This window comes from Lactuca virosa, chromosome 7, assembly GCF_052849685.1.
Source record: "Lactuca virosa cultivar CGN04683 chromosome 7, Lactuca_virosa_CGN04683_v6, whole genome shotgun sequence".
In the NCBI taxonomy this organism is placed as follows: domain Eukaryota; kingdom Viridiplantae; phylum Streptophyta; class Magnoliopsida; order Asterales; family Asteraceae; genus Lactuca; species Lactuca virosa.
In genome coordinates, this window is record NC_136432.1 from 66930991 (window position 1) to 66955259 (window position 24269).

At 40.0% G+C, this 24269-nt stretch overlaps 2 protein-coding genes across 4 annotated transcripts; both read right to left on the reverse strand.

The window, feature by feature from the left end:
• Positions 1 to 14168: 14168 nt before the first annotated feature.
• Positions 14169 to 16150, reverse strand: LOC145123506 (GRF1-interacting factor 2-like). The gene is made up of 4 exons (XM_079058714.1): positions 15979 to 16150; positions 15340 to 15416; positions 15139 to 15241; positions 14169 to 14618 (listed from the first exon to the last, which is right to left on the reverse strand). The coding sequence occupies exons 1-4, from the start codon at positions 16057 to 16059 to the stop codon at positions 14313 to 14315; spliced, it is 567 nt and encodes a 188-aa protein (XP_078914840.1). The 5' UTR covers positions 16060 to 16150; the 3' UTR covers positions 14169 to 14312.
• A 3532-nt stretch (positions 16151 to 19682) lies between these two features.
• Positions 19683 to 23741, reverse strand: LOC145126240 (chaperone protein dnaJ GFA2, mitochondrial-like). 3 transcript variants are annotated; one of them, XM_079061641.1, is made up of 18 exons: positions 23403 to 23741; positions 23135 to 23225; positions 22953 to 23030; positions 22714 to 22799; positions 22539 to 22622; positions 22380 to 22418; positions 22137 to 22235; positions 21791 to 21841; positions 21605 to 21692; positions 21441 to 21505; positions 21261 to 21335; positions 21057 to 21129; positions 20882 to 20973; positions 20715 to 20786; positions 20492 to 20548; positions 20361 to 20409; positions 20187 to 20239; positions 19683 to 20055 (listed from the first exon to the last, which is right to left on the reverse strand). In XM_079061641.1, the coding sequence occupies exons 1-18, from the start codon at positions 23466 to 23468 to the stop codon at positions 20032 to 20034; spliced, it is 1242 nt and encodes a 413-aa protein (XP_078917767.1). In that variant the 5' UTR covers positions 23469 to 23741; the 3' UTR covers positions 19683 to 20031. The 3 variants fall into 3 exon arrangements, with proteins under 3 accessions (XP_078917767.1, XP_078917765.1, XP_078917766.1); XM_079061639.1 differs by having other exon boundaries at positions 20173 to 20239; XM_079061640.1 differs by having other exon boundaries at positions 20173 to 20239; positions 22953 to 23027; positions 23403 to 23732.
• Positions 23742 to 24269: the final 528 nt, after the last annotated feature.

A 24269-nucleotide genomic window follows, 5' to 3' on the forward strand; every position in this document is an offset into this window, starting at 1 on the left:
CTTTTGTATACGAGATCCGTTTTTGACGTTCTTTATATCCACGCGTAGGTAAAAATAAGATCTACAACTTTCATTTTGACTCCGTTGGCTAATTCTTGACCGATCTTAAATTTAACAGTAGGAGGAGATTAGACTGTTAAATGACCGCGAAGAATTCGTAACTCCTTCATACAGACTCCGTTTTTGTCTGTCTTTTTACCGCTGAGTTCCTATTAATGAGATCTTCAACTCTCTTTTAGGTCGCGTAGGCCAAAAAATCCGCTCGAACTAAAATTTGAGTTTCGGGCCGTGCACTGCTATGCCGAATCTTAGAAAATTCATAACTTCCTCATACGAAGTCAGATTTGGGCGTTCTTTTTATGGTTGTTCTCGGTTTAACATATTCTACGACTTTCATTTAGATTACTAAGTCCAAAAGGTCTTCTATCATAAATACACTATTTACGCTTCCCGGTGCCGTGCCGGTTCCGTCGTGAAACTTCGACGAGTCATAACTTCTTCGTTATTGCTCGGATTTCGGCATTCTTTATATCCCCAGAATCCTTGTTTCGACCACTACAACTTTATATAAAGATATCGGGCTTATATCACACTTTAATTTTGACGCTTATTTTTATCCTTTATTTATTATACATTTATAAATAAGTAATAAGCACATAAATGCACATAATTCACATAATACTCAAATAATTCATCTTTATTACTTCAAAAAGAGTTACAATAGTTGACCTAGACTATTACATCATCTACAAATGCTTAGCCCCGAAACATGGACGTTACAGCAGGCAAGTTGGGCCCTAGGTATATCAGTCCTTTTAGGGTTTTGGCTCGGGTGGGCCGAGTTGCGTATCGCTTGCGTCTTCCAGACGAGCTCAGTCAGATTCATAGCACGTTCCATGTCTCTCAGATGTGGAAGTGCTCAGTGGATGATTCCGCAGTGGTGCCGTTGGAGGATATTTAGGTGGATGATCGCCTGGATTATATCGAGAGACCGGTGACAATTCTTGACCGGAAGAAGAAAACCTTGAGGAACAAGGTTGTTGAGTTAGTGAAAGTCCAGTGGAAGCATCGCAAGGGTTCTGAATGGACTTGGGGGCCGGAGGATGAGATGAGGGAGCACTACCCGAAATTATTTGGAGCAGCGGACTTCGAAGACGAAGTCTGATTGAAGTGGGGGAGAATTGTAACACTTGAAATGGGTATGTTTCCTTTTCGCCCTTCGTAATTAAATTTAATTTTTGGTCCTTGTGGTTAGTACGTGGGGCGTACCATAGTGTATGCTTAGCATACTAGCTAAAGTGTGATCGCGGGTTCGAGCCTCGTACGTTGGGCGTACGAGGGTTACGCAGGGTGTAAGCTGGTGTAACGCCCCGTTCCTGGTACGCATTTTTAATTATTATTCTTCTTGTTTTAGAAGTTACTCGACGAGTCAGTAGCCCTAACTCGTCGAGTAGCAGCGGGTCTGCACGTGGATTGAGCGTGCCGACTCGACGAGTCGGTTATTCCCGACTCGGCGAGTCCGCTAGTCTGGATGAAACCCTAAATCCCAGGGTTTATACCCTATTTAAACATCATTATAGCCTCCCACCCCAACCTCCAGCACCTTTAGAGCATTTCTCTGTAAAACCCTAGTCCCCATTGTTGTGCTTGAGTGTTTTGTGGTAGCTTGGGAGTTGTAGAAGAGAAGGAAGGAAAGAAGATCTATAGAAGAGAAAGGAGATCCAAGAGCTAGCTTCCATCTGCTTCATATTCTGGTAATAAAGTTATTACCTAGCTTATTCTTCCATTAAACCCTATTTATGCTTGTTTATGTCTCTTTTGGAGCTTTATATGATTCAAACTCGAGATTTGAGCTCTCCTTAGGATGGAGACCATAGATCTGGATGTTATTGAGCTCTAGGAACTCAATATAGCTACCTTTATGCAAATATAGCCTTGTTCCAAACCCTAAGTGCTTGGTGTTGGATGATTTTGGTGTTTTAGCCCCATTCTCGTGTGCATGCACGTAAAGTTGGAAACTTTACGTGCAAAACCAGCCCTAGAAGCCTAGATCTATGAATTGGATGCACTGAAATCGACTAGAATCGACTGTATAAGAATGCATGCAAGAGACTCAGCGAGTCCATGTCGTGACTCGGTGAGTCCAAGGTAATCTTCTTGCCTCAAGAACAGACTCGACGAGTTGTTCATACAACTCGGCGAGTCACAGTCTGGACGTGTTCATATGATGAAGGAGAACTCGACGAGTTGTTCATACAACTCGGCGAGTCGGATGAAGTTAGATTTGACGATAGTACGGGAGAAGAACTCGTCGAGTTGTTGCCAAACTCGACGAGTTGAAGCGAGTAAAGGATTAGAAAAGGTGTTAGGGACTCGGCGAGTTGGCGGCCCAACTAGGCGAGTCCGGTCAACTGAAAGTTGACTTTGACCAGGAGGTTGACTTGGACCAGGGGTAAGTTAGTCATTTTACCCTGAGAACAGTTATCGGTATCTGATTTAGTGTCTATGGAATTTGTAGCCGGGGAGTTCCGGAGCAGCAGTTAGCTAGTTTCAGATTTAGCATCTCAGCAGCCAGCGTTATGAGGTGAGTTTTCCTTCCAGTAGGAATGGGTCTACGGCCACAATGCCGGCCCGTTTAATTAGCAGCAGTTCCGGATTTCGGTCCGATGCAGTAGTTCAGTGTGCTTGATGTCTTCGTGACCAAGTATGTATTGGTGTTATGTGTTCCGGACTTCGGTCCGATGCAGTTTGCAGTATATGTGTTTATGTTAGTAGTTATGATTATGCTATGCTATGTTCAGTTGGTTCCGGACTTCGGTCCGATGCAGTTTCCGGACTTTGGTCTGATGCAGAGGGCAAGGCCCTGGTTAGTTCCGGACTTCGGTCCGATGCAGTTTCCGGACTTCGGTCCGATGCAGAGGGCAAGGCCCTAGTTAGTTCCGGACTTCGGTCCGATGCAGTTCCGGACTCCGATCCGATGCAATTTCCGGTCTTCGGTCTGATGCAGTGGGCAAGGCCCAGTAGTTGCTTTATATGTTATTGTATGGTATGTGGTAGTTTGGGGGAGCTCACTAAGCTTTGTGCTTACAATTTCAGTTTTGGTTTCAGGTACTTCCGCTAGCAAGGGGAAGATCTCGGGATGATGGCATGGCACACACCACAGTTACAGTTTTAGCCTGGGAGTTTTACTTTGATATCTTGATATGATTTGACATTAGTTCTGATTTGATAAGTTTATTATGACATTTTGAGATACATGATTCATGGTTTTATCTTTTAATATATGATATTATGGTTTAGTAAAGTTTTCAAACAAAAATTTTTGGGTTGTATTTTGGGATGTTACAAGTTGGTATCAGAGCCTTGGTTTGAGGGATTCAGGCACACTTTCGAGTGTGACTGGACTCAAACTAAGGAAATGGTAAAAAGATTTTCAAAAGAAAAATGTTTCCGAAAGAATTTTTGAAAAAGAAAACTTAAAAAGAAAAGAGTTTTTGAAAAAGAGAAAAAGGGTGTGGTGAATGCGATCAGCCGAGCTCAAGTAAGTACTCCCAAATTACCCATACAAGTTTATGTTATGATTATCAGTTTCAGTTTCAGTAGAACAACATGCTAGAATAGGACTAAGGATCTAGGAGGATGCCTTATGTGCTTGCTATATGTGTTTCAGCTTTACGATAATTGCATGCTAGTATTGAGTAGACAGTAGTAGGATAGCCTGTTTAGGTTATGCCTGATAGTATAAGCTTAGCATTGTATGCTAGTACAGTTTCTTGTTATGAGGATAGAATTGCTTGAGTAGTTTCCTGTGTCTGAATGTTGCTTGCTTTGTGCTTTGTGGGACTCTGAGTGATGGGAGTTAGCCATTAGGTGAATATGTTACGTCACATGTGATCAGGGTTGAATAATCTCAGAGTGCTGGATTTGGCCCTATTGCGCAGCTCTTGTCTGAGTCTAACCGTTGTAGGGACGAGTCTTTTACTCGAAGGATTATCTGAGCCTCGTCACATGTGATGGTATTCAGGTGATGGCTAAGTGGCATTACAAGGAGGCCTTCAGCAGATGAGGACTGGGTTGGGTGGAGTCAGAGATTTCCCTAGGGCAAGCCTAGGATGAGAGTAGCAGAGATCAGTAGCAGTAGAAGTGACTTGGTGGAGTGAAGGCAGTTCTTGAGGAAAGTACGGATAGATGTGGAAGGTAGTATGGGCCCGTACTACTGAAAGCAGAGGATCCGTACTTGAATCGAGGAAGGCTGAGATGAGACCAGGAAACTTGTAGTAGTAGCGATCCCTCGAGATATATCAGTGTTTCTGACGTTTGTCATGATGTGTTTACGAGAATGGTGGTTTTACGCCACAGGCCAGCAGTCGGCAGTTCAGGAGCCGGCGAGGGATCAGGATCAGGCTCGGGGGCCGAGCATCTAGATGAGCAGACCAGGGAGTTCCTCTCTTCAGAGGTTACTCGCACCATACTTGAGCATACTCCTGTGATCTTCGGTTCGATCAAGGAGGGTATTTTAGAGCTGATGGACGAGAGGTTAAGCACATTCCGTGTTGAGGTGGCGGCCATGATGGGGTCGCGCACACTCACCTTCAGGGAGTTCCGGGCTTGTGGAGCTCCAGACTACCATGGGGCACGGGATCCCATTGCGAGTACCAGGTGGTTGGCGGATGTCTCCAATGCGTTCCGCACCAGCAGATGTCCAGAGGGGGACAAGGTCAGACTAGCATCCTGTCTTCTGAAGGACAGGGCACGAGATTGGTGGGAGGAGATTGGGCATGTTATCGGAGATGACGCCGTTCTTGATGCGATGACCTGGGCTGATTTTACTACCAGGTTCAGAGCCGATTTTGCACCGGTTACTGAGGTGCAACAGTTAGCCAGGGAGTTTCAGGATCTCACCCAGACTACAGAGACAGTGGCGGAGATTACCGCCAAGTTCAGGGAGAGGGCTCTTCTCGTTCCTCAGTACGCATCTGATGAGGAAATGAAGAAGGCCCGTTATCATGAGATGTTGCGGAGTGATATCCGCCAGTTTGTGAGTCGGTCCAGCTGTAAAACGCTGGATGATATGATTGCGAGGGCTCGAGAGAGAGAGAGAGATAGATTTGGAGATGGAGAAGAAGAGGAAGCCAGAGACGGCATCTGGCATAGGGAGTTCGGGCAAAAAGCCCAAGGTATCGGATCACAGATCTAGAGGACAGCAGAGCCACAGTCGGTGTGGCAAGTGTGGGAGATTGCACGATGGGGCGTGCAAGGCAGGGAGTACCGGTTGCTACAAGTGCGGCCGGACCGGGCATATGAGTAGAGATTGTACAGCTAATCCCACCACTACCGCAACATCTGATATGATTTGCTTCCATTGCAATCAGAGGGGACATAAAAAGTCCCAGCGTCCGAGTTTGGCTGCAGCAGGAAAGGTGGCGACACCTGCCCCTGCTACATTGAGGATTACAAATGGCCGTCAGGGCCGGGGTGAGGTGCCAGTGGCGAAGAGTAGAGCTTTACAGATGACAACAGAGGAGGCGCGAGCGACTCCTGATGTGGTGACGGGTATGTATTTTCCTCTTTTCTCTTATTTGATATTGTTTGTTTCTCATAGTTATATGTTTTCGTATAGGGTCGTTCTTAGTGAACGGCATTTCAGCTACAATATTGTTTGATTCGGGGGCCACCCGATCATTTGTTTCACTTGCACTTAGCAAGAGGTTTAGCAGAGCTCCAGGGGAGCTGGATTGCCCGCTCGAGGTAGAGATAGCTGATGACAGGACCGTCAGGGTCATGAGGGTACATAGGGGGTGTTCGCTGCAGTTATTTGATGAGCAGTTTTCAGTAGATCTGGTTCCTATTCCCCTGCGAGGGAATAAGGTTATAGTGGGTATGGATTGGCTGAGGCCCAATGGGGCAGTGATTGATTGTGAGCTGCAGTTAGTGAGGGTTCACACTCCTAGTGGGGGAGAGTTAGTGATTCAGGGCGAGAGGCCACAGCGCGGACCAGTTCTTTGTTCAGCAGCGAGAGCGAGGCGCTACGTACAGCAGGGTTGCACAGGGTACATCGCCTATGTTATAGATGCCCGGGAGAAGGGTAAGGCGACAGTTGACGATGTACCAGTAATGCGAGAGTATCCGGACGTATTCCCGGAGGACTTGCCTGGGATACCTCCGGAAAGACAGGTCGAGTTTCGGATTGACCTGGTTCCGAGTGCGGCTCCGATAGCCAAGGCACCGCATCGGCTGGCTCCTCCAGAGATGCAGGAGTTGTCTACGCAACTGCAGGAGCTGCTAGACAAGGGTTTCATCAGGCCAAGTAGTTCACCATGGGGAGCCCCGATCCTGTTCGTGAGGAAGAAGGATGGGTCGCACCGTATGTGCATAGATTACCGGGAACTGAACAAGGTAACGGTGAATAACCGTTACCCACTCCCGAGGATAGACGATTTGTTTGACCAGCTTCAGGGAGCATCTTGGTTCTCCAAGATTGATCTACGGTCAGGATATCACCAGATGCGGGTCAGGGATGAGGATGTGCAGAAGACCGCTTTTAGGACCCGCTATGGTCATTATGAGTTTGTGGTGATGCCGTTCGGGCTCACCAACGCTCCAGCCGCGTTCATGGATCTCATGAACCGCGTATGCAGACCGATGCTGGATCGGTCTGTGATAGTGTTCATTGATGACATCTTGGTTTATTCCAAGACTCAGGAGCAGCATGAGGAGCACCTGAGAGAGGTGCTAGAGACGCTGAGGAGGGAGAGACTGTTCGTGAAGTTCTCCAAGTGCGAGTTCTGGTTGCGCGAGGTGCAGTTCCTTGGTCACCTCGTCAACCAGAAGGGTATACTAGTAGATCCGGCCAAGATCGAGGCCATGATGCAGTGGGAGGTCCCGAGGTCTCCAACTGAGATTCGGAGTTTCCTAGGACTGGCAGGGTACTACAAGAGATTCATCCAGGATTTCTCCAAGATAGCAGTTCCGCTCACCCGAATGACCAAGAAGTCGGTGGTGTTTCGTTGGGGGCCTGAGCAGCAGGCAGCATTTGAGACCCTCAGACAGAGATTGTGCGAGGCGCCGATTCTTACCCTGCCAGAGGGAGTAGAGGATTTTGTAGTTTACTGTGATGCTTCGATCACAGGTATGGGAGCAGTGTTGATGCAGCGAGAGCATGTGATAGCTTATGCCTCTAGACAGTTGAAGCCTCACGAGGCTAACTATCCGACGCACGATTTAGAGCTGGGGGCAGTGGTGTTCGCCCTCAAGATTTGGAGACATTACCTCTATGGGGTCCGCTGTATCATTTACACGGATCACAAGAGTTTGAGGTACCTCATGGATCAGCCGAATTTGAACATGAGGCAGCGCTGATGGTTAGACGTGGTAAAGGATTATGACTGTGAGATCCTTTATCATCCGGGCAAGGCCAACGTAGTGGCCGATGCCCTGAGCCGCAAGGCGGTAGCAGCCCCGATCAAGGATGTATGTCTGAGAATGACAGTGATTACTCCATTGTTGGAGCAGATTAGAGAGACACAGGTTGAGGGCCTGAAGGAGGAGAGGCAGAAGTGTGAGAGGATTGTTGGCCGAGTAGCTTCCTTTGACTATGACAGTCGAGGATTGTTGACCCTTCATGGGAGAGTTTGGGTACCATACTGGGGAGGAGTACGGCAGGTGCTGATGGATGAGGCCCACAAGTCTCGATTCTCCATCCACCCAGGGGCGACGAAGATGTACAGAGATCTTCGACCCGATTATTGGTGGCCCTGCATGAAGCGGGACGTAGCTTGGTACGTGGAGAGATGCCTGACCTGCAGGAAGGTCAAGGCAGAGCACCAGAGACCCCACGACAAGATGCAGCCATTAGACATTCCCGTGTGGAAATGGGAGGATATCACTATGGATTTTGTTACAAAACTTCCCAGGACTGCACGTGGAGTTGATTCGATTTGGGTCATAGTGGATCGGCTGACCAAGAGCGCGCATTTCATACCGATTCAGGAGAGTATATCGGCCGAGAAACTAGCCGATATTTATGTGCACGAGGTAGTGGCACGACATGGAGTGCCTGTATCAGTAGTATCAGATCGAGACGTCCGGTTCACTTCCAGGTTTTGGAAGCGGTTCCATGACGAGATGGGGACTCGTCTTCACTTCAGCACCGCTTTCCACCCTCAGATGGACGGACAGAACGAGAGAACGATTCAGACTCTCGAGGACATGCTTCGGGAATGTGTTCTAGATTTTGGTGGCAGTTGGGATACGTATCTTCCATTAGCGGAATTTTCGTATAACAACAGTTACCATGCCAGTATTGACCACCCTCCTTTCGAGATGCTTTACGGGAGGAAGTGTAGGACCCCGATCTGTTGGGGCGAGGTCGGTCAGAGAGTCATGGGGAGCACAGAGGTGGTGCTTAAGACCACAGAGTTGATTCAGCAGGTTCGTAGCCGGCTCCAGACGGCTCAAAGTCGGCAGAAGAGTTACGCCGATAGGAGGCGTTCTGATTTGGAGTTTCAGGTAGGCGATATGGTCCTCCTGAAAGTGTCACCCTGGAAGGGTGTCATCAGGTTCCGGAAGAGGGGCAAGCTGGGCCCCAGGTTCATTGGTCCCTTTAGGGTTTTGGCCCGGGTGGGTCGGGTTGCCTACCGTTTGGATCTTCCAGCAGAGCTTAGCCAGATCCACAACACTTTCCACGTCTCTCAGTTGCGGAAGTGTTTGGTGGATGAGTCAGCAGTGGTACCGTTGGAGGATATTCAGGTTGATAGCAGCCTGAATTACATTGAGAGGCCAGTTGTGATCTTGGATCGGAAGACGAAGACCTTGAGGAACAAGGTGGTTCAGCTAGTGAAGGTGCAGTGGCAGCATCGGAAGGGTTCAAAATGGACATGGGAGACCGAGGAGGAGATGAGGGAGCATTATCCGGAGTTATTTTCGGATTCAGAAGCAGCAGACTTCGAGGACTAAGTCTAAGATAAATGGGGGAGAATTGTAACGCCCCGTTCCTAATACGCTTTTTAATTATTATTCTTCTTGTTTTAGAAGCTACCCGACGAGTCAGTAGCCCTAACTCGTCGAGTAGCAGCGGGTCTGCACGTGGATTGAGCGTGCGGACTCGACGAGTCGGTTATTCCCGACTCGGTGAGTCCGCTAGTCTGGATGAAACCCTAAATCCCAGGGTTTGTACCCTATTTAAACGTCATTATAGCCTCCCACCCCAGCCTCCAGCACCTTTAGAGCATTTCTCTGTAAAACCCTAGTCCCCATTGTTGAGCTTGAGTGTTTTGTGGTAGCTTGGGAGTTGTAGAAGAGAAGGAAGGAAAGAAGATCTATAGAAGAGAAAGGAGATCCAAGAGCTAGCTTCCATCTGCTTCATATTCTGGTAATAAAGTTATTACCTTGCTTATTCTTCCATTAAACCCTCTTTATGCTTGTTTATGTCTCTTTTGGAGCTTTATATGATTCAAACTCGAGATTTGAGCTCTCCTTAGGATGGAGACCATAGATCTGGATGTTATTGAGCTCTAGGAACTCAATATAGCTACCTTTATGCAAATATAGCCTTGTTCCAAACCCTAAGTGCTTGGTGTTGGATGATTTTGGTGTTTTAGCCCCATTCTCGTGTGCATGCACGTAAAGTTGGAAACTTTACGTGCAAAACCAGCCCTAGAAGCCTAGATCTATGAATTGGATGCACTAAAATCGACTAGAATCGACTGTATAAGAATGCATGCAAGAGACTCAGCGAGTCCATGTCGTGACTCGGCGAGTCCAAGGCAATCTTCTTGCCTCAAGAACAGACTCGACGAGTTTTTCATACAACTCGGCGAGTCACAGTCTGGACGTGTTCATATGATGAAAGAGAACTCGACGAGTTGTTCATACAACTCGGCGAATCGGATGAAGTTAGATTCGATGATAGTACAGGAGAAGAACTCGTCGAGTTGTTGCCAAACTCGACGAGTTGAAGCGAGTAAAGGATTAGAAAAGGTGTTAGGGACTCGGCGAGTTGGCGGCCCAACTCGGCGAGTCCGGTCAACTTAAAGTTGACTTTGACCAGGGGTAAATTAGTCATTTTACCCTGAGAACAGTTATCAGTATCTGATTTAGTGTCTATGGAATTTATAGTCGGGGAGTTCCGGAGCAGCAGTCAGCCAGTTTTAGATTTAGCATCTCAGCAGCCAGCGTTACGAGGTGAGTCTTCCTTCCAGTAGGAATGGGTCTACGGCCACAATGCCGACCCGTTTAATTAGCAGCAGTTCCGGATTTCGGTCCGATGCAGTAGTTCAGTGTGCTTGATGTCTTCGTGACCAAGTATGTATTGGTGTTATGTGTTCCGGACTTCGGTCCGATGCAGTTTGCAGTATATGTGTTTATGTTAGTAGTTATGATTATGCTATGCTATGTTCAGTTGGTTCCGGACTTCGGTCCGATGCAGTTTCCGGACTTTGGTCTGATGCAGAGGGCAAGGCCCTGGGTAGTTCCAGACTTCGGTCCGATGCAGTTTCCGGACTTCGGTCCGATGCAGAGGGCAAGGCCCTGGTTAGTTCCGGACTTCGGTCCGATGCAATTCCGGATTCCGGTCCGATGCAGTTTCCGGTCTTCGGTCCGATGCAGTGGGCAAGGCCCAGTAGTTGCTTTATATGTTATTGTATGGTATGTGGTAGTTTGGGGGAGCTCACTAAGCTTTGTGCTTACAGTTTCAGTTTTGGTTTCAGGTACTTCCGCTAGCAAGGGGAAGAGCTCGGGATGATGGCATGGCACACACCACAGTTACAGTTTTAGCCTGGGAGTTTTACTCTGATATCTTGATATGATTTGACATTAGTTCCAATTTGATAAGTTTATTATGACATTTTGAGATACATGATTCATGGTTTTATCTTTTAATATATGATATTATGGTTTAGTAAAGTTTTCAAACAAAAAATTTTGGGTTGTATTTTGGGATGTTACAGCTGGTCAGGGGCAAACCCTAATTTTTAGGGTTTGTGCCCTATTTAAGCCTCATTAACTCACCTCCTGGACATTTTAGACCAATCTCCACCCTTTGAAAACCCTAATTCGTCCCTTTGCCTTGTGTGGTGCCCTTGTGCTCTTGTTTTGATCATTTGAGGATTTTGTGCATCTTGAAGTTGTAGAAGAAGAAGCTTTAAGACTCATTCTTTGGAGGGAAGCTTAGAGATCCAGCTTTAGCACCTTCATTTCGTGGCTTTTGAGGTATAAAGTTCAAAGCTTGTCATCTCATTTCATAGATCTATTTCCTTGGCTTGTTTTTGGCTTTTTGGTTGGTTTGTGAGCTAAGGTCGTTTTTGGAGCTTATCCTTGTAGATCTAGGCATATTAAGGGCTTCTTTAGCACAAAGATGCAAACTTTATGGTGGTTTTGGTCTCATGCATGTGTTAAGTTATTTATTAATCTCTTTTGAGCTCTAAAGCCCCATTAAGGCATGCATGCACATAAACTTGGCAACTTTACGTGATAAACCACCTTAAGGAAGTCAGATCTAGGTTTTGGGTTAAAGTCTTAACTGAATAAGTGTTGAATAAGGAGATTGGCAAAGCTGAGGAGTACGTTGGGCGTACAAGCTGGTACGCCGTGCGTACAAGCCTCCATGCGAGTACGCTTAGCGTACAAGCTAAGTATACCCCGCGTACTCAACAGTTGGGCTTCGAAAGGTTTGGGCTTACGGTGTTGGGCCATGATTGGACTATGGATGATTAGGGCCTTGTTGGGCCATCGAAATGCTATTTTGGGCTAAGGATGTTTTATTGGATCTTGGTTGAAGGCCCATAAAGGGGCTTTGGGCCCAATTTGGAAAATTGGGCCATATTTGGGCCTTGGATAATTAATTTGGAATTTGGGCTTTTTGGACATTTGGATTGGGCCTTGGCCTTGGGCCAAGTTAGGGGCAGGGTAAAAAGGTCTTTTACCATAGTTTGGACTCTTAGTGTGAGTCAGTATTCAATTATTAATTGAATGTTATTTTGTGATAGCGCGAGAATTTTAGCGGGCCAGCAGCCAGAGATCTTTCTATGAGATTCAACAGTGTGAGGTGCGTTTCCTCACCATGTTTAGCAGGTCTAAAGCACCAATGTCGGCCCATGATCAGTTATGCTAGGATACTAGATGTTTGTGTGACTCTTGTATGTGTATATGCTTATATGATTTGTATGTTGGGCGGGGCCCGCTATGCGAGTTTGGGTGGGGCCCGTTATACTCAGTGGGTGGGGCCCTATATGTGAGTTTGGGTGGGGCCCGTTATGCGAGTGTGAGTGGGGCCCGATACACTCATTGGGCGGGGCCCATTATGTGTTTGTTTATGTATGGTATGTGGTATGTTGGGGAACTCACTAAACTTTGTGCTTACGGTTTTCAGTTTATGTTTCAGGTACTTCTGGTTCCAAAGGGAAGAGCCCTAGATAATTGCAGAGCACACACCACTTCGTTTCGCATTTTGTGATTTACTCTGCTATGATATGATATTGATACATTTGTTTTATTTGGATTTTTATGATGATGTTTTTGGGATATTGATTTTATTAATTTAAAAATGAAATTTTTGGGGCTTATTTTTGGGACGTTACAGAAGGTTTCATATGAATGATTTTATTGATTTAAGCAAAGAATGAAAGGACATCATTGCCAAGGAGCTTGACGGTGATTTGATATTTTGTCGGCATCATTAATTTGTCCCCATGCTTTAATCGTAATCAATGTCTGTGATATTGTGATATTGAAGGAACCTAAGAGTCGTTTTTTCCCCAAAACTTTCATATTCCCGCTCATCATTCTTGGGTTATTCCTTTCCTCCGTTAATACCTAACTTAATACAATTTGGGATAAAAATGAACCTAGGCTAAACAAATGCTAAGAAAAAATTGGGGCCCTAGATTTCAATGGGCATTTTTCATATACACATTTTGAACTCTCCTTGGCCGGCCTTGAGCTTATATAATTCCATTGTGCATTGTTGTACATAATATGATTTTTTTTCATTTGTTCTTCGTAATTCCTTATGGTTGTTTAGTGTGAGTAGACATTATGAGAATGATGACAAGAGGATAAAGAAAGATGGTGAAGGTCACCAATTTGGTCACAATGGCTAGGGTTAGAGCTGAGAATGAAATAGATAATTTAGAAGGAGAAAGGAAAGATTATATATGCTCCAGTACCATGTAATTTGTTATTTTCCCCGTAAAGATCCTCTTCTCATTAATTCAATTGATATAAGAACATATAATAAAGAACATCCAGGTTATACCCTTGGGCCGAGAATACACACACGTATATCAAACACAAATATACACTATCACATGTCTTCCTCACACCTCACTTAGTAGCATAGATTGGTTGAATAGGACTTGTCGAGGAAGTGTCTACCTTATCAGATTTGTTGAATGTTAGAGCTTTCATGGAGGCTGAAGGCTGCCCGAGCATTGAGATTAAGCATCTTGGTGGTCTCTTTGTTCTTCTTGAATCTATGAATAGAGAGAATGCTGCAACTTTCCTTGTAAATGTCACAAAGGTTTAGGCTGTGTTTGGCGCGCCACAGCTAGCTGATAAGCTAGCTGATTTTTCGAACTTTTTTATGTTGTCGTGTTTGGTAAGCCAAAAAGTAGCTTTTAAGCTAACTTATAAGCTAGCTTTTTGAAAAGCTACTTAGACTAGCTTTTTATGAGCTTTTTTAAAATTTTCCAAATACACCCCTTAATTAATTATATAAACACATACTCCTACATGTCATTTTATGTAATTTTATATATTTCAGCTAGCTTTTCAGCTAGTTTTATCAAACGTTATTTTTTATCAGCTAGCTTTTTATTTAACAACTAGTTTTTCAGCTAGCAGCTAGCTTTTCAGCTAGTACGCCAAACATAGCCTTAAAACCAATGATTTTGCATGCCATTTACATGGTGGTGGAGTTTATTTTGAAAAACAAAAAAATGTTACTCTCCCCATTCTTAGAGTCCCTTCTCAGGTGTGGTGCACAGATGTGTTCTCTAAGATTTCTAAATTGTTCTCCGATTGGGCTCACTTGGCCTCAACAAAGTGGGGATACTTAGCAAGCAAATTGAATGGATTAATGAATTAATTACGATTTTGTTGATGATTGCAAGGTAAAAGTGTCGGTGGTTGAAGACTTTGAATCCTCAAGACAACACTTTACCCAAACAATATTTAATAAAAAAGAAAGTTCAATATGCTCATGAACTTGGCTACATGTCACAGATTAAGGTTCTAGTTCTACTGTAAACAGACCAACCTACTATCCACAACAACACACACTAACACAACTCAACTTTTTTTTTTTTTTTTTTTTTTTACTTTGCTTCCTCAGGTCCACCGCCAGCATGACCATCCTTACCACCATCAGCAGCAGCAGCACCACCACCACCGCCATCTTGCATGCTTCCTCTCCAGACATCACTAGCGGCTGAGCTTGGCGGCCCACCGGACCTCCCGCCCATCTGCCCTTGAATAGCCTGTGGGCTATTAAACTGCATACCAGGCATCGGTTGTGGAAAACCAGAAGGTGGCTGAGCTGCCATTACAGCCGCCTGCGGGTGCTGCTGCGCCATGTAAAATCCACCTTGCTGTGGCATCCCCGGATGTGGAACCGGGCCCATCTGCAATTATCATAAAAACAAAAAATTTACAAGTCATTTCTCAAAAAACATGGCGGCCTTGTATGTGTTTGACATGCATTGGACTATGATTGAGACTGATGTCAATGGAACAAAAATTGCAACTTTTTGTCCCGCCCAAAAATACGGGGTAACTACTCGCTCTCGATCTCCCGTCTGTGCAAAAAGACGTAAATGCCCTCCTCATCCTCTTCATCAAAAAAAGCCCTAGAAAGCTTGTCCAGTCTAGCCCAATCTTGTCCTGTGTGTAACACACGGGACATGACTGGATGGGCTAGGGCAGACTGGACAAGCTTTCTACGGCTATTTTCGATGAGGAGGATGAGGAGGGCATTTACGTCTTTTTGCACAGACAGGAGATCGAGAGCGAGTCGTTGCCCCGTATTTTTGAGCGGGACAAAAAGTTGCAATTTTTGTTCCATTGATATCAGTCTCAGTCATAGTCCAATGCATGTCAAACACAGTACAAGACTGTTATAGAAGCATAGGGAATAGAAAGGACCTGAGATGAGATATTTGGTGTTGGTGTAGGTGTAGGTGTAGGTGGTTGAGCATCTGCAATGGCTGCTAGATACATCAAATTTTTTTGGAGTAGAGCTTGGTACCTATAACATATTAACATATAACCAGTTTTTTTTAATAACGTTTTGTATATAAAACTATTATTTTTATGATTGATATGTTTTAGGGTTTGGGTACTCACTGGGCACATTCAGCAAGCTTTCCAAGATTTTGGTTGTTCATTATTGCTATAATTAGTTGCTTGTTTTCATCCAGGAACTGCAAATATCCATTCAAAACAACATTCAAGTTTCACTATATAACATATAAGCAAAGATATTGTCCATAAGGAATGTTAGAAGGATTCTGTTCCATGTTCATCAAAATATTCAAGCTGAAAATCATGAGAAAAAGGGGAAGCAAGATAATAATAGAAAGGTATCTATTTGTTTGTTCTTGAAGATCTAAGGTATGGAGTAGCATGCTCTTCCTAGCTCGTAAAGTATTTAAATTGTGTAAAGATGTTTAAAGAAGAAACTTATTCAATTCGTAAATCCCGAAGTAGATTGTTTTACCCAATTTGACAATCAAATAAGCATTCAAATCATTCATTTTTTTACTTAATATGGAACTCATCGATGTCTCCATATTTGCACTAAGTTCATACAATCACGAACAATGGATTGAATACACTGTTCCACCAACAAATAACAAGAAACCCTAACTTCCCAAATTAGAATTCGCGAATTCAAAACTAGTTTCAGGTGGAAACAACATAACTTGAAAATCGAAAAGAAATACAAACAAGAAGATAAGGGAAAATGAAAGGAAAGAATTGAACCTTTTGGATCTGATCGGTGGTGATGTTTGTAGGAGGAAACGAAGAAGACATCATTGGATTCGGCATCATCGGCTGCTTCATCTCTCTCGCTCTCTGTGTCTGTAATATGTTCCTGTTCGAAAAATCAAAACTTTACTTTTGAAATGTTTCAATAGATCAATAAACCTAGGACGAATTGGTGACGGTGATGAGTTAGGTAAAGCTCTTAAACCTTAATTACCGATTATACCCTTAGTTCACATCTATATTTTGGTAACTTTAGAACAAATTCAAATCTTCATAATTTTTGAACCAAATTGAAATTTTAGCATTTTAACTTTTTTGAAATTTGAATCACCGGATGGAACAAAATTAGTTTTTTAATTTATTTTCTGAATCACCATCTAAATACATTATAATCAACTCATGAATTCTGAATACATCTCAAGGAAAAAAATAATAATAATAAAAATTGGATTCATAACCCATCACACCATACCTCTAGGCCAAATGATATTTAAGAAAACATTATATTATATTTAATATAAAATAAGCATATTTAAGATTAAGTTCATCAAAATCATATTTTTTTATGTTGGATGATCATAATCATAAGATCAGATCAAAATCAAAATCGACAAAACTCATATCAACATAAAATAACTATAAGTTTAAAACTGAAAAATCTATGTATATCTATTCACAAGTTATATAATGTTTGAAGCATAGTGATAAGTTAAAGATAATATATATATATATATATATATATATATATATATATATATATATATGATCATGTTGCAAACACTGGAATTCGTCCTGCAAATAGTATTTTTGAGTTGTAATTATTGTAGTATCTGCATATTAAAACGTTAATAGGGTTCGTTTTTAGTTATGAACTAATATATGAGAGTATGATTGTTTTTATCAATGGGACCATGCTCTATATTAACATAGTCATTCACATTATAAGAATAACTATGAATTAAGCATAATATGAATGTTGGTTAATCTTTATGGAGATGAATATATGTATATTGCGAACCAAATTCACATGTATTCATAGTGGATGCATATTGAATTAACCCATCTCATAGATCGAAGTCATCGAGTAAATTTTGAAGAATAAATTGAGTCTATATTTCCTTCAACGTGAGATATATGTTGGCTTCTAAGTACGTTCCTCAAGATTAAGATTTGTTCCTCAAGATTTTAGAGTGTGACAATGTGACATCAGTTAGGCCCCTCGGTAAAATCGGATAGATGTAAGTGAATGGTCGTACCCAGATAATATATTCAATTAAGTTTGCTATCTTATATGACTTCACAAATCGAGAAACCAATATTATGAGAATGATTAAATCCATGCCTCAAGTTCACTCATATTAACACATGGAGAGATGACGAAGTCTTCACCATTGAAAGTTTATAGAAGTTTTATGGAGACAAACCCTCATATATGATTAGGGGAAGTGACATGTTGCTAGACATCTATAATTGTGTGTATAGATGGTTTCTTTTTCCCCTCACACAAGTGAGATGTTGTTGGATATAAGTTGTAAGATACAAACAATTTACTGTACCGCTAAGAGATATAAAAAGGGTTTGGAAATAAATAATATATCATTTAGATAAAATAGTACTTACAAATCAAAATAGTTTAGTAAATAAGTTAGTTATGTATTATTTATTAAATCAAACCGAATAAAATAAAAGAGTTTATTTAAATTAGTAAAAAAGTTTATTTAATATCCAATTAACTTTTTTAATGACATTTAATATCCAGATAAGTAATTAAAATATTAAACTAGATGGGTTTGGCTAAGTGGATGGATTGAAAAGCTTACCCGATTGTATAAGTATTTATAAGGATGATAGTTACCAATAAGGACTAAGGAGATAAACAAGAAAACTAAAACTCTAATCCTCTCATCTTTCCTTGGCTAAAACCAACGCTTCAACAAACCAAATGGGGACGAAAAGCTTTGATCCAAATTAGTGTCTAACATTGTAATTTGCTCGTGTGGATACTAATAGTGATTATCAGCTCTTATATCAAAAGATCCCTAAGTTTTCTGAGTTTTTTTTATTAATTCTTGTTGTCTGATTGGATCATCTTTTGGGAAATTATAATTTAAATCTAAATTTCCACTACATATTAAAATTTTAAATTCTTTTTTTTTGGAATTGATCAAACCCCAAAACATTCACATATTATTTTTCCTCGATTACCTTTTATTTTATTTTTTCCACATAATGACAACAACAATACCAAATTCCTATAAGGTTGTGGGCATGGAAATGTTAAATGTCGACAATTTTAGCTCCATATAAGGATAGGAAAGATGCTTCCAATGAGCCATCTAACAAGGAGAGGTGACATGAGAATAAAAGAGACTACACATTAATTTACTAAAACCAGTAAAGAAAACAAATAATAATATAATAAACAAATAAGCAGAAATATGCTTAAATACCCATAAAATATAGGTAACTAATGTTTATGCTATTGCACTGTCCTAAGACCCATGACCTTTCATTTGAGAGTGTCACTCCATACCGTTAGGCCAAAGGTCCTTTGGTCCTAACATATATCTTTGCTCCCTCTATATGAGGTCATATCTTCTTAAAGTACCAACCCTTACTCTTAAAATATTAACTCTTTCATGTCTAACCTAAAAACTATCTTTCCACTTACTTCTTTTGTTCCTCATCTACCATAAAGTACGCGCACACCTTAAATCTTCCTTCTATAAATGCATTGGAGATGGATACAACACCCATTTCATTTCTTATCACCGCATTTAGTGTCTTGTCCAACATTGTTCTATCACATGTCCATCAAAGCATCCTCATTACTAAACTTCCAGTCTCCTATTTGCTTTATTTAGTCATGTCCTCATTGCCATATTGTATAATTTTTCCTTCGTTTCAATGGAAACTTCTTGTTGCACAATCTTCGGTCGCTCCTTTACTTTAACCACCATGCCTAAAAGTCCCCCCCCCCCCCCCCCCTCATTATTGAGCATAGACCCTAAATAGGCTTCTACTCCATCAACATTAAGCTCTATGCTTAAATTGCACCAAATATATGTTATCATAACATTATTGATATGCAACCCTTTTTCATCAAACGAATCCTCCAAACATCCAATTTAGTATTCAACTGTGTCCTAGTTTCCGCCACCAAGCTATTAAGACAAGACATACACGATAGATCCCTCCCTAAATCTCACGAAAGCTCTCATCAAAAATCAAAACAATGATGTATGGCTCCAAAACATGCATGTGGCCGACACATACACTTGGTTGTTCTTTTATTTGTTTCTAGTACACTTCCATTTTATTTTTATTAAAAATATACATGTTGTCAATGCTTCGGTACGCTCGATCATTAAACACTTCTTCTGAAACCATGCTCAAAAGTCAAATTAATCTTGACACCCTTCACACTCAATGTCATAACAACTTTATCAACCATGACATTCTTGATGGTCAACCCATTGACTTTGTTTCTTCTCTAACCTTTGGAGTCGTTTTCAAACATCAATTTGGAAACATTCTTTACTTTTTAGACTTGTCCAACCTCAATATGTCGGCAAATTTGATATTGAGTACACGGAACTCACAATCAAGTTACTTGTATACAACATTTATTTTATTGAGACCATCTTCAACTCCAATGTATCCTAAATATTTTCAGATATCCACATTATCAAATCATATTCTATTTGAAAATAAATTATGATTAATCAAATGCCACAAAGTAGCTTCTAGTGTACAAGAATACATGTTTTCTTGGTTATTGATCCAATATCTAACAATAAAATAGTTTCAAAACCACAATAATTATACATCAAAAACTCTTTCTATATCGGAGAGATCACTCCCCATCAAAACTCACGTATGTTATAAGAGAGAAAAAACGAGTAACAAATTATAGTTTTTTTTTTTTTTTTTTTTTTTATTATCAAATCTTCCAAAGGCAATCATCACAACCACTATTGACCAACAGCAGCAACTTGCTTCTCATCTTCTTCACCGTTTTCTACTTTTGCAAATTCCTCCATTAACTCACGTTGTCTCTCTGTTAAGCTCCTGAATAGCATATATATAAAAAAAATATAAAAAAATAAGAGTCAATAATATATAATGAGTAAAAACTAAAACATAATAAAATTCAAAAATGTATATAGAGGAAGCAAGAAAACATACGTTGGGATACTAACATTGAAGTGCACATATTGATCTCCATATGAATATGAGGTTCTAGTTTTAATCCCTGAGATAGAAACAAAAAACATAACAAGTTTGTTTCAACACAATTTCAATTAAAAATAAATAAACACTGATTATTTTTTAAAAAGAAAACATTTTGTAACAAATGATATTTAATCTCTCACCTTTTCCCTTCAAGACAACTTTTTGCCCTGGTTGGGTTCCTGCACGAACCTGCATATATATATATATATATATATAACAATATTTAAAAAAATTGAAATAAAAAATTTATGTTGAGACACTTTTATAATACCTTAAGAACAACATCGCCTGTTAATGTTGGAACCTGAATAGTTCCTCCCAAAACTGCCTGCATAAAATTAAAATCACAAATCCAATTATACGATTATACTTTTCATATTTTTTTCTTATTAGAATACTATAATTTGAAATATTTATAATTCAGTAAAATATTATTTCTTGCATTCAGTTGAAAAGAAAAGCATCATTTTGTGTATGAATTAAAATTAAATTACCTGAGTGATATTCAAGGGAGCATTAACATGAATGTGGGCCCCTTCTCGTCTAAAAGTAGAATCTTCTCTCACCTTCACAGAAAAAAACATAACATTAACAAAAAAACAAATATAAATACACACAAATAAATAAATAAAATTATAAATTATATATATTTTTAAGTTACCTTTATCATAACATAAAGGTCACCAGGCTGGTTGCCATCTGGATCTGCTCCACCACTTCTAGACATTTTTATTTCTTCATTTGAATCCACTCCTACATATTTTACAAACACCAAATAAATTATTTCCTTTTGTTATTTTTATTGATTATAAAATTATTTATATCAAAAAAGATACCTGGCATGATGTTTAATTTGACAGATTTTTGTCCTCTCACAACTCTTTGACCATTGCATGACTTGCATAAATTCTATATTCCAACCAACCTCAAAAGTCAAACTTTTTTTTTTTCTCATTACAACATTGTACTTTGAAAATTTTATAATTTACACATTTACCCCTCTTTAGTTTTCTAGTAGAGAAAGGAAACATATTACATACCTTCACATATTTTCCACTTCCACCACATTGAGGGCAAGTGATCTGGATTCTAAATGGACCTGTTTGACTCATTGTCTGTTCATAAACCAAAACCACATTTTAGTATTTAGTAAAAAGTAAAAACATTTATTTTTTTTTCTGATTAAAATAATTATAAAATTAAATTCTACAAACACCAACCATTCCTGCTCCTTTACACCTCCTACATGTTTCAGGCTTTGTTCCAGGAGGTATACCAGTTCCACCTATATTTAACCACAATAAAAAATTAAATAAAAAAACATTTCTCTTTACAAATATAAGTGTAATAAAATGTGACGAATTTAAAGGTGTGATTTTCATACCACAAGATTCACAAGGCAATTCGGTTTGGAAAACTATATTTTTGGTGCATCCTTGCACAGCTTCCATGAAAGAAAGTTCAACAGAAACCTATGGAAAATGGGAATAAACAAAAGGAAAGACTTCAGGTGAGTTGACTAGTCAAATGCATAAAAAAAAAACAGAAAATGATGAAAAAGATAAAATACCTTAACATCCTTGCCACTAAAGTTCCTAGCAAATGGGCCAAAACCAAATATCTGATATATCCAACAAATGAAAAATGTTTAGCAACAAAACTTTTAAGAGAAAAGCTCAAAAAAAAGAAAAAAATTTGTTTGGTAGTAGCAGCTTTTAGCTTTTATTTTAAACAAAAAGCTATAAATCCAAAAAGTAGCTTTTGGGAGCTTTTAACTTTTGGTTTTATGTAATTTTACACTTTTAAAAGCTAACAACTACTTTTGCCAAACACTTCTGCACAAATAAAAGCTACAACTTCCAGCTAACAGCTACCGGCTAGTTTTGCCAAAATAGTTAGTATCAAAAAAAGCTTACATCACCAAGGTCTTGGAAAGGATTGCCACCACCCCATTGAGAAGCATCTGGACCACCTCCACCACCACTAACACTGGCTTCATAAGTTTCATGGCCAAGCTATAGAAGAAAAAATCCAGCAAAAGAATGAAACATGGAACTAACAGAAAAGAACCTAGTATACCACAAAAAGCAATTTAAACAAGAGATGACATATAATATAGTAAGTATTTTATTAAAATAAAAAAAAGTGCATATGTGAACCTGGTCATAATCTCCTCGTTTATCCTCATCTTTTAGAACCTGTGAATATAAAAGTGAGAGTCTTGAAAAGTTTCTTGACTTCAAATATTCTTACGAATTATTTATAGAAAATCTTTAATTGCAAAGATAGATAAAGTCGTAAAGATTAAGAGTTTAAACCTCGTATGCTTTTGATATTTCTTGAAATCTAGTTTCAGCTTGTGGGTCATCCTTGTTGGCATCTGGATGCCACTTCTTTGCTAGCTAGAAATGCCAATTTCAAAGGATAATCATTTAGTAATCATAGACTTACAACTTAAAAGAAGAAATAAAAAGTTTCAAGAAAGATACAAACCCCATAATATGCTTTCTTGATTTCTGAAGATGTTGCATTCTTGCTCACTCCAAGGGTATCGTAGTAATCTTTTGCAGCCATAAATGCTGGTAAAAGTAAGAAAAAGTTAAAGGGCTGTATATAAAACCATAACTTCTCAATCTTCTACATTGAAAAGTGTGAATCAAGTGAGCTAATTTGCTAAAAAAGATTCAAAATTTGATATGATTTAATCGAAAATTAAAGGCATTACAAATTACCAGTGCCATGAATGGATCTTTTGGAGCCAGGATTGACATTAATGGTTGAATGAGTCGACCAATATCTTGGATTGACTGCTGTTTTACAGCAAAAAAAATGATCTTTCCTTAATCAAGTAATTAATGAAAATGATGATGATAAACGAATATTAGAATGCTTTTTCTTTTTTGATGAAAGCTACCATTTTTCTTATTGGGAGCGTTTGAAATCCTGATCTGTGATGATGAACCAAACTTTCTATAACCTCCTCCATTAACCAACGATTCATTCAGCTGCAAATGTCCAATTACAGCAACCATGAACAAATAAGTAACAAATTGAATACATCCCATCGATGAATTTACATATCTGTAAACGTACAATACATATATATATATATATATATATATATATATATATATATATATATATATCGACAGAGAGAGAGAGACAGAGAGAGAGAGGCATACGTGATTGTGAGAGAGCGAGCGACGAGCAAGCCATGAGACGAGTTTAGTAGCGTGAGATCGTCCCATTTGGGATCTGTTGATTAGTTGATATACGGGATTAAAGATGTGTCACAGTGGGTGAAAGAGAACAGTGGGTGAAAGAGAAGGGGAATTTGTTAAACCCTAGAGAAACCCTGCATATGGGTTAATCGACCTGTACAGTTACGGAATTCGAAGGAAGGCTTCCTGTCTTCCCTCCAATACCTACGGAATGGCTGTGTTGAGCCCTTGAAATTGTGGACTTAACGGCGTGCAAGATGAACCCTCGTACCTCAAGTGCACTTTGGTAAATACACACTACCATCGTTTTGTATCGTAATTGTTTAAAGTTCTTATACACAAAATTTGATTTACTTCCCAAAATTTTAAAAATTTAACCAATATATTCCTCTTACATAATTTTTCAATTTACAACTATATATATATATATATATATATATATATATATATATATATATATATATATATATATATATATATATATATATATATATATATAGGCTTAGGTTATTATATTTAAGGTAATTATTGTGTTATTGTATGCATAAATGTGGGTCAATCATTTTACTTATTTTAACAAAGTGATTAATACATATTATTGAATTAAATATAATTGATAAATATATTTAATTCAATAATCTCTCGCACAGGAGATCTCACTGTGACGAGTAACAGAGTGAGTACTCTGGATGAATTGAGCCCATAGGATAGAACCATAGTCTACATTTTCACCGGTATATGCCATACATCAGACCCATGAAGAGCTTACTAGCACAGTCGTTGCCGGTGGCCCTTTCAGAAAAGGATTTGAACAAGATGGTGAAAAGG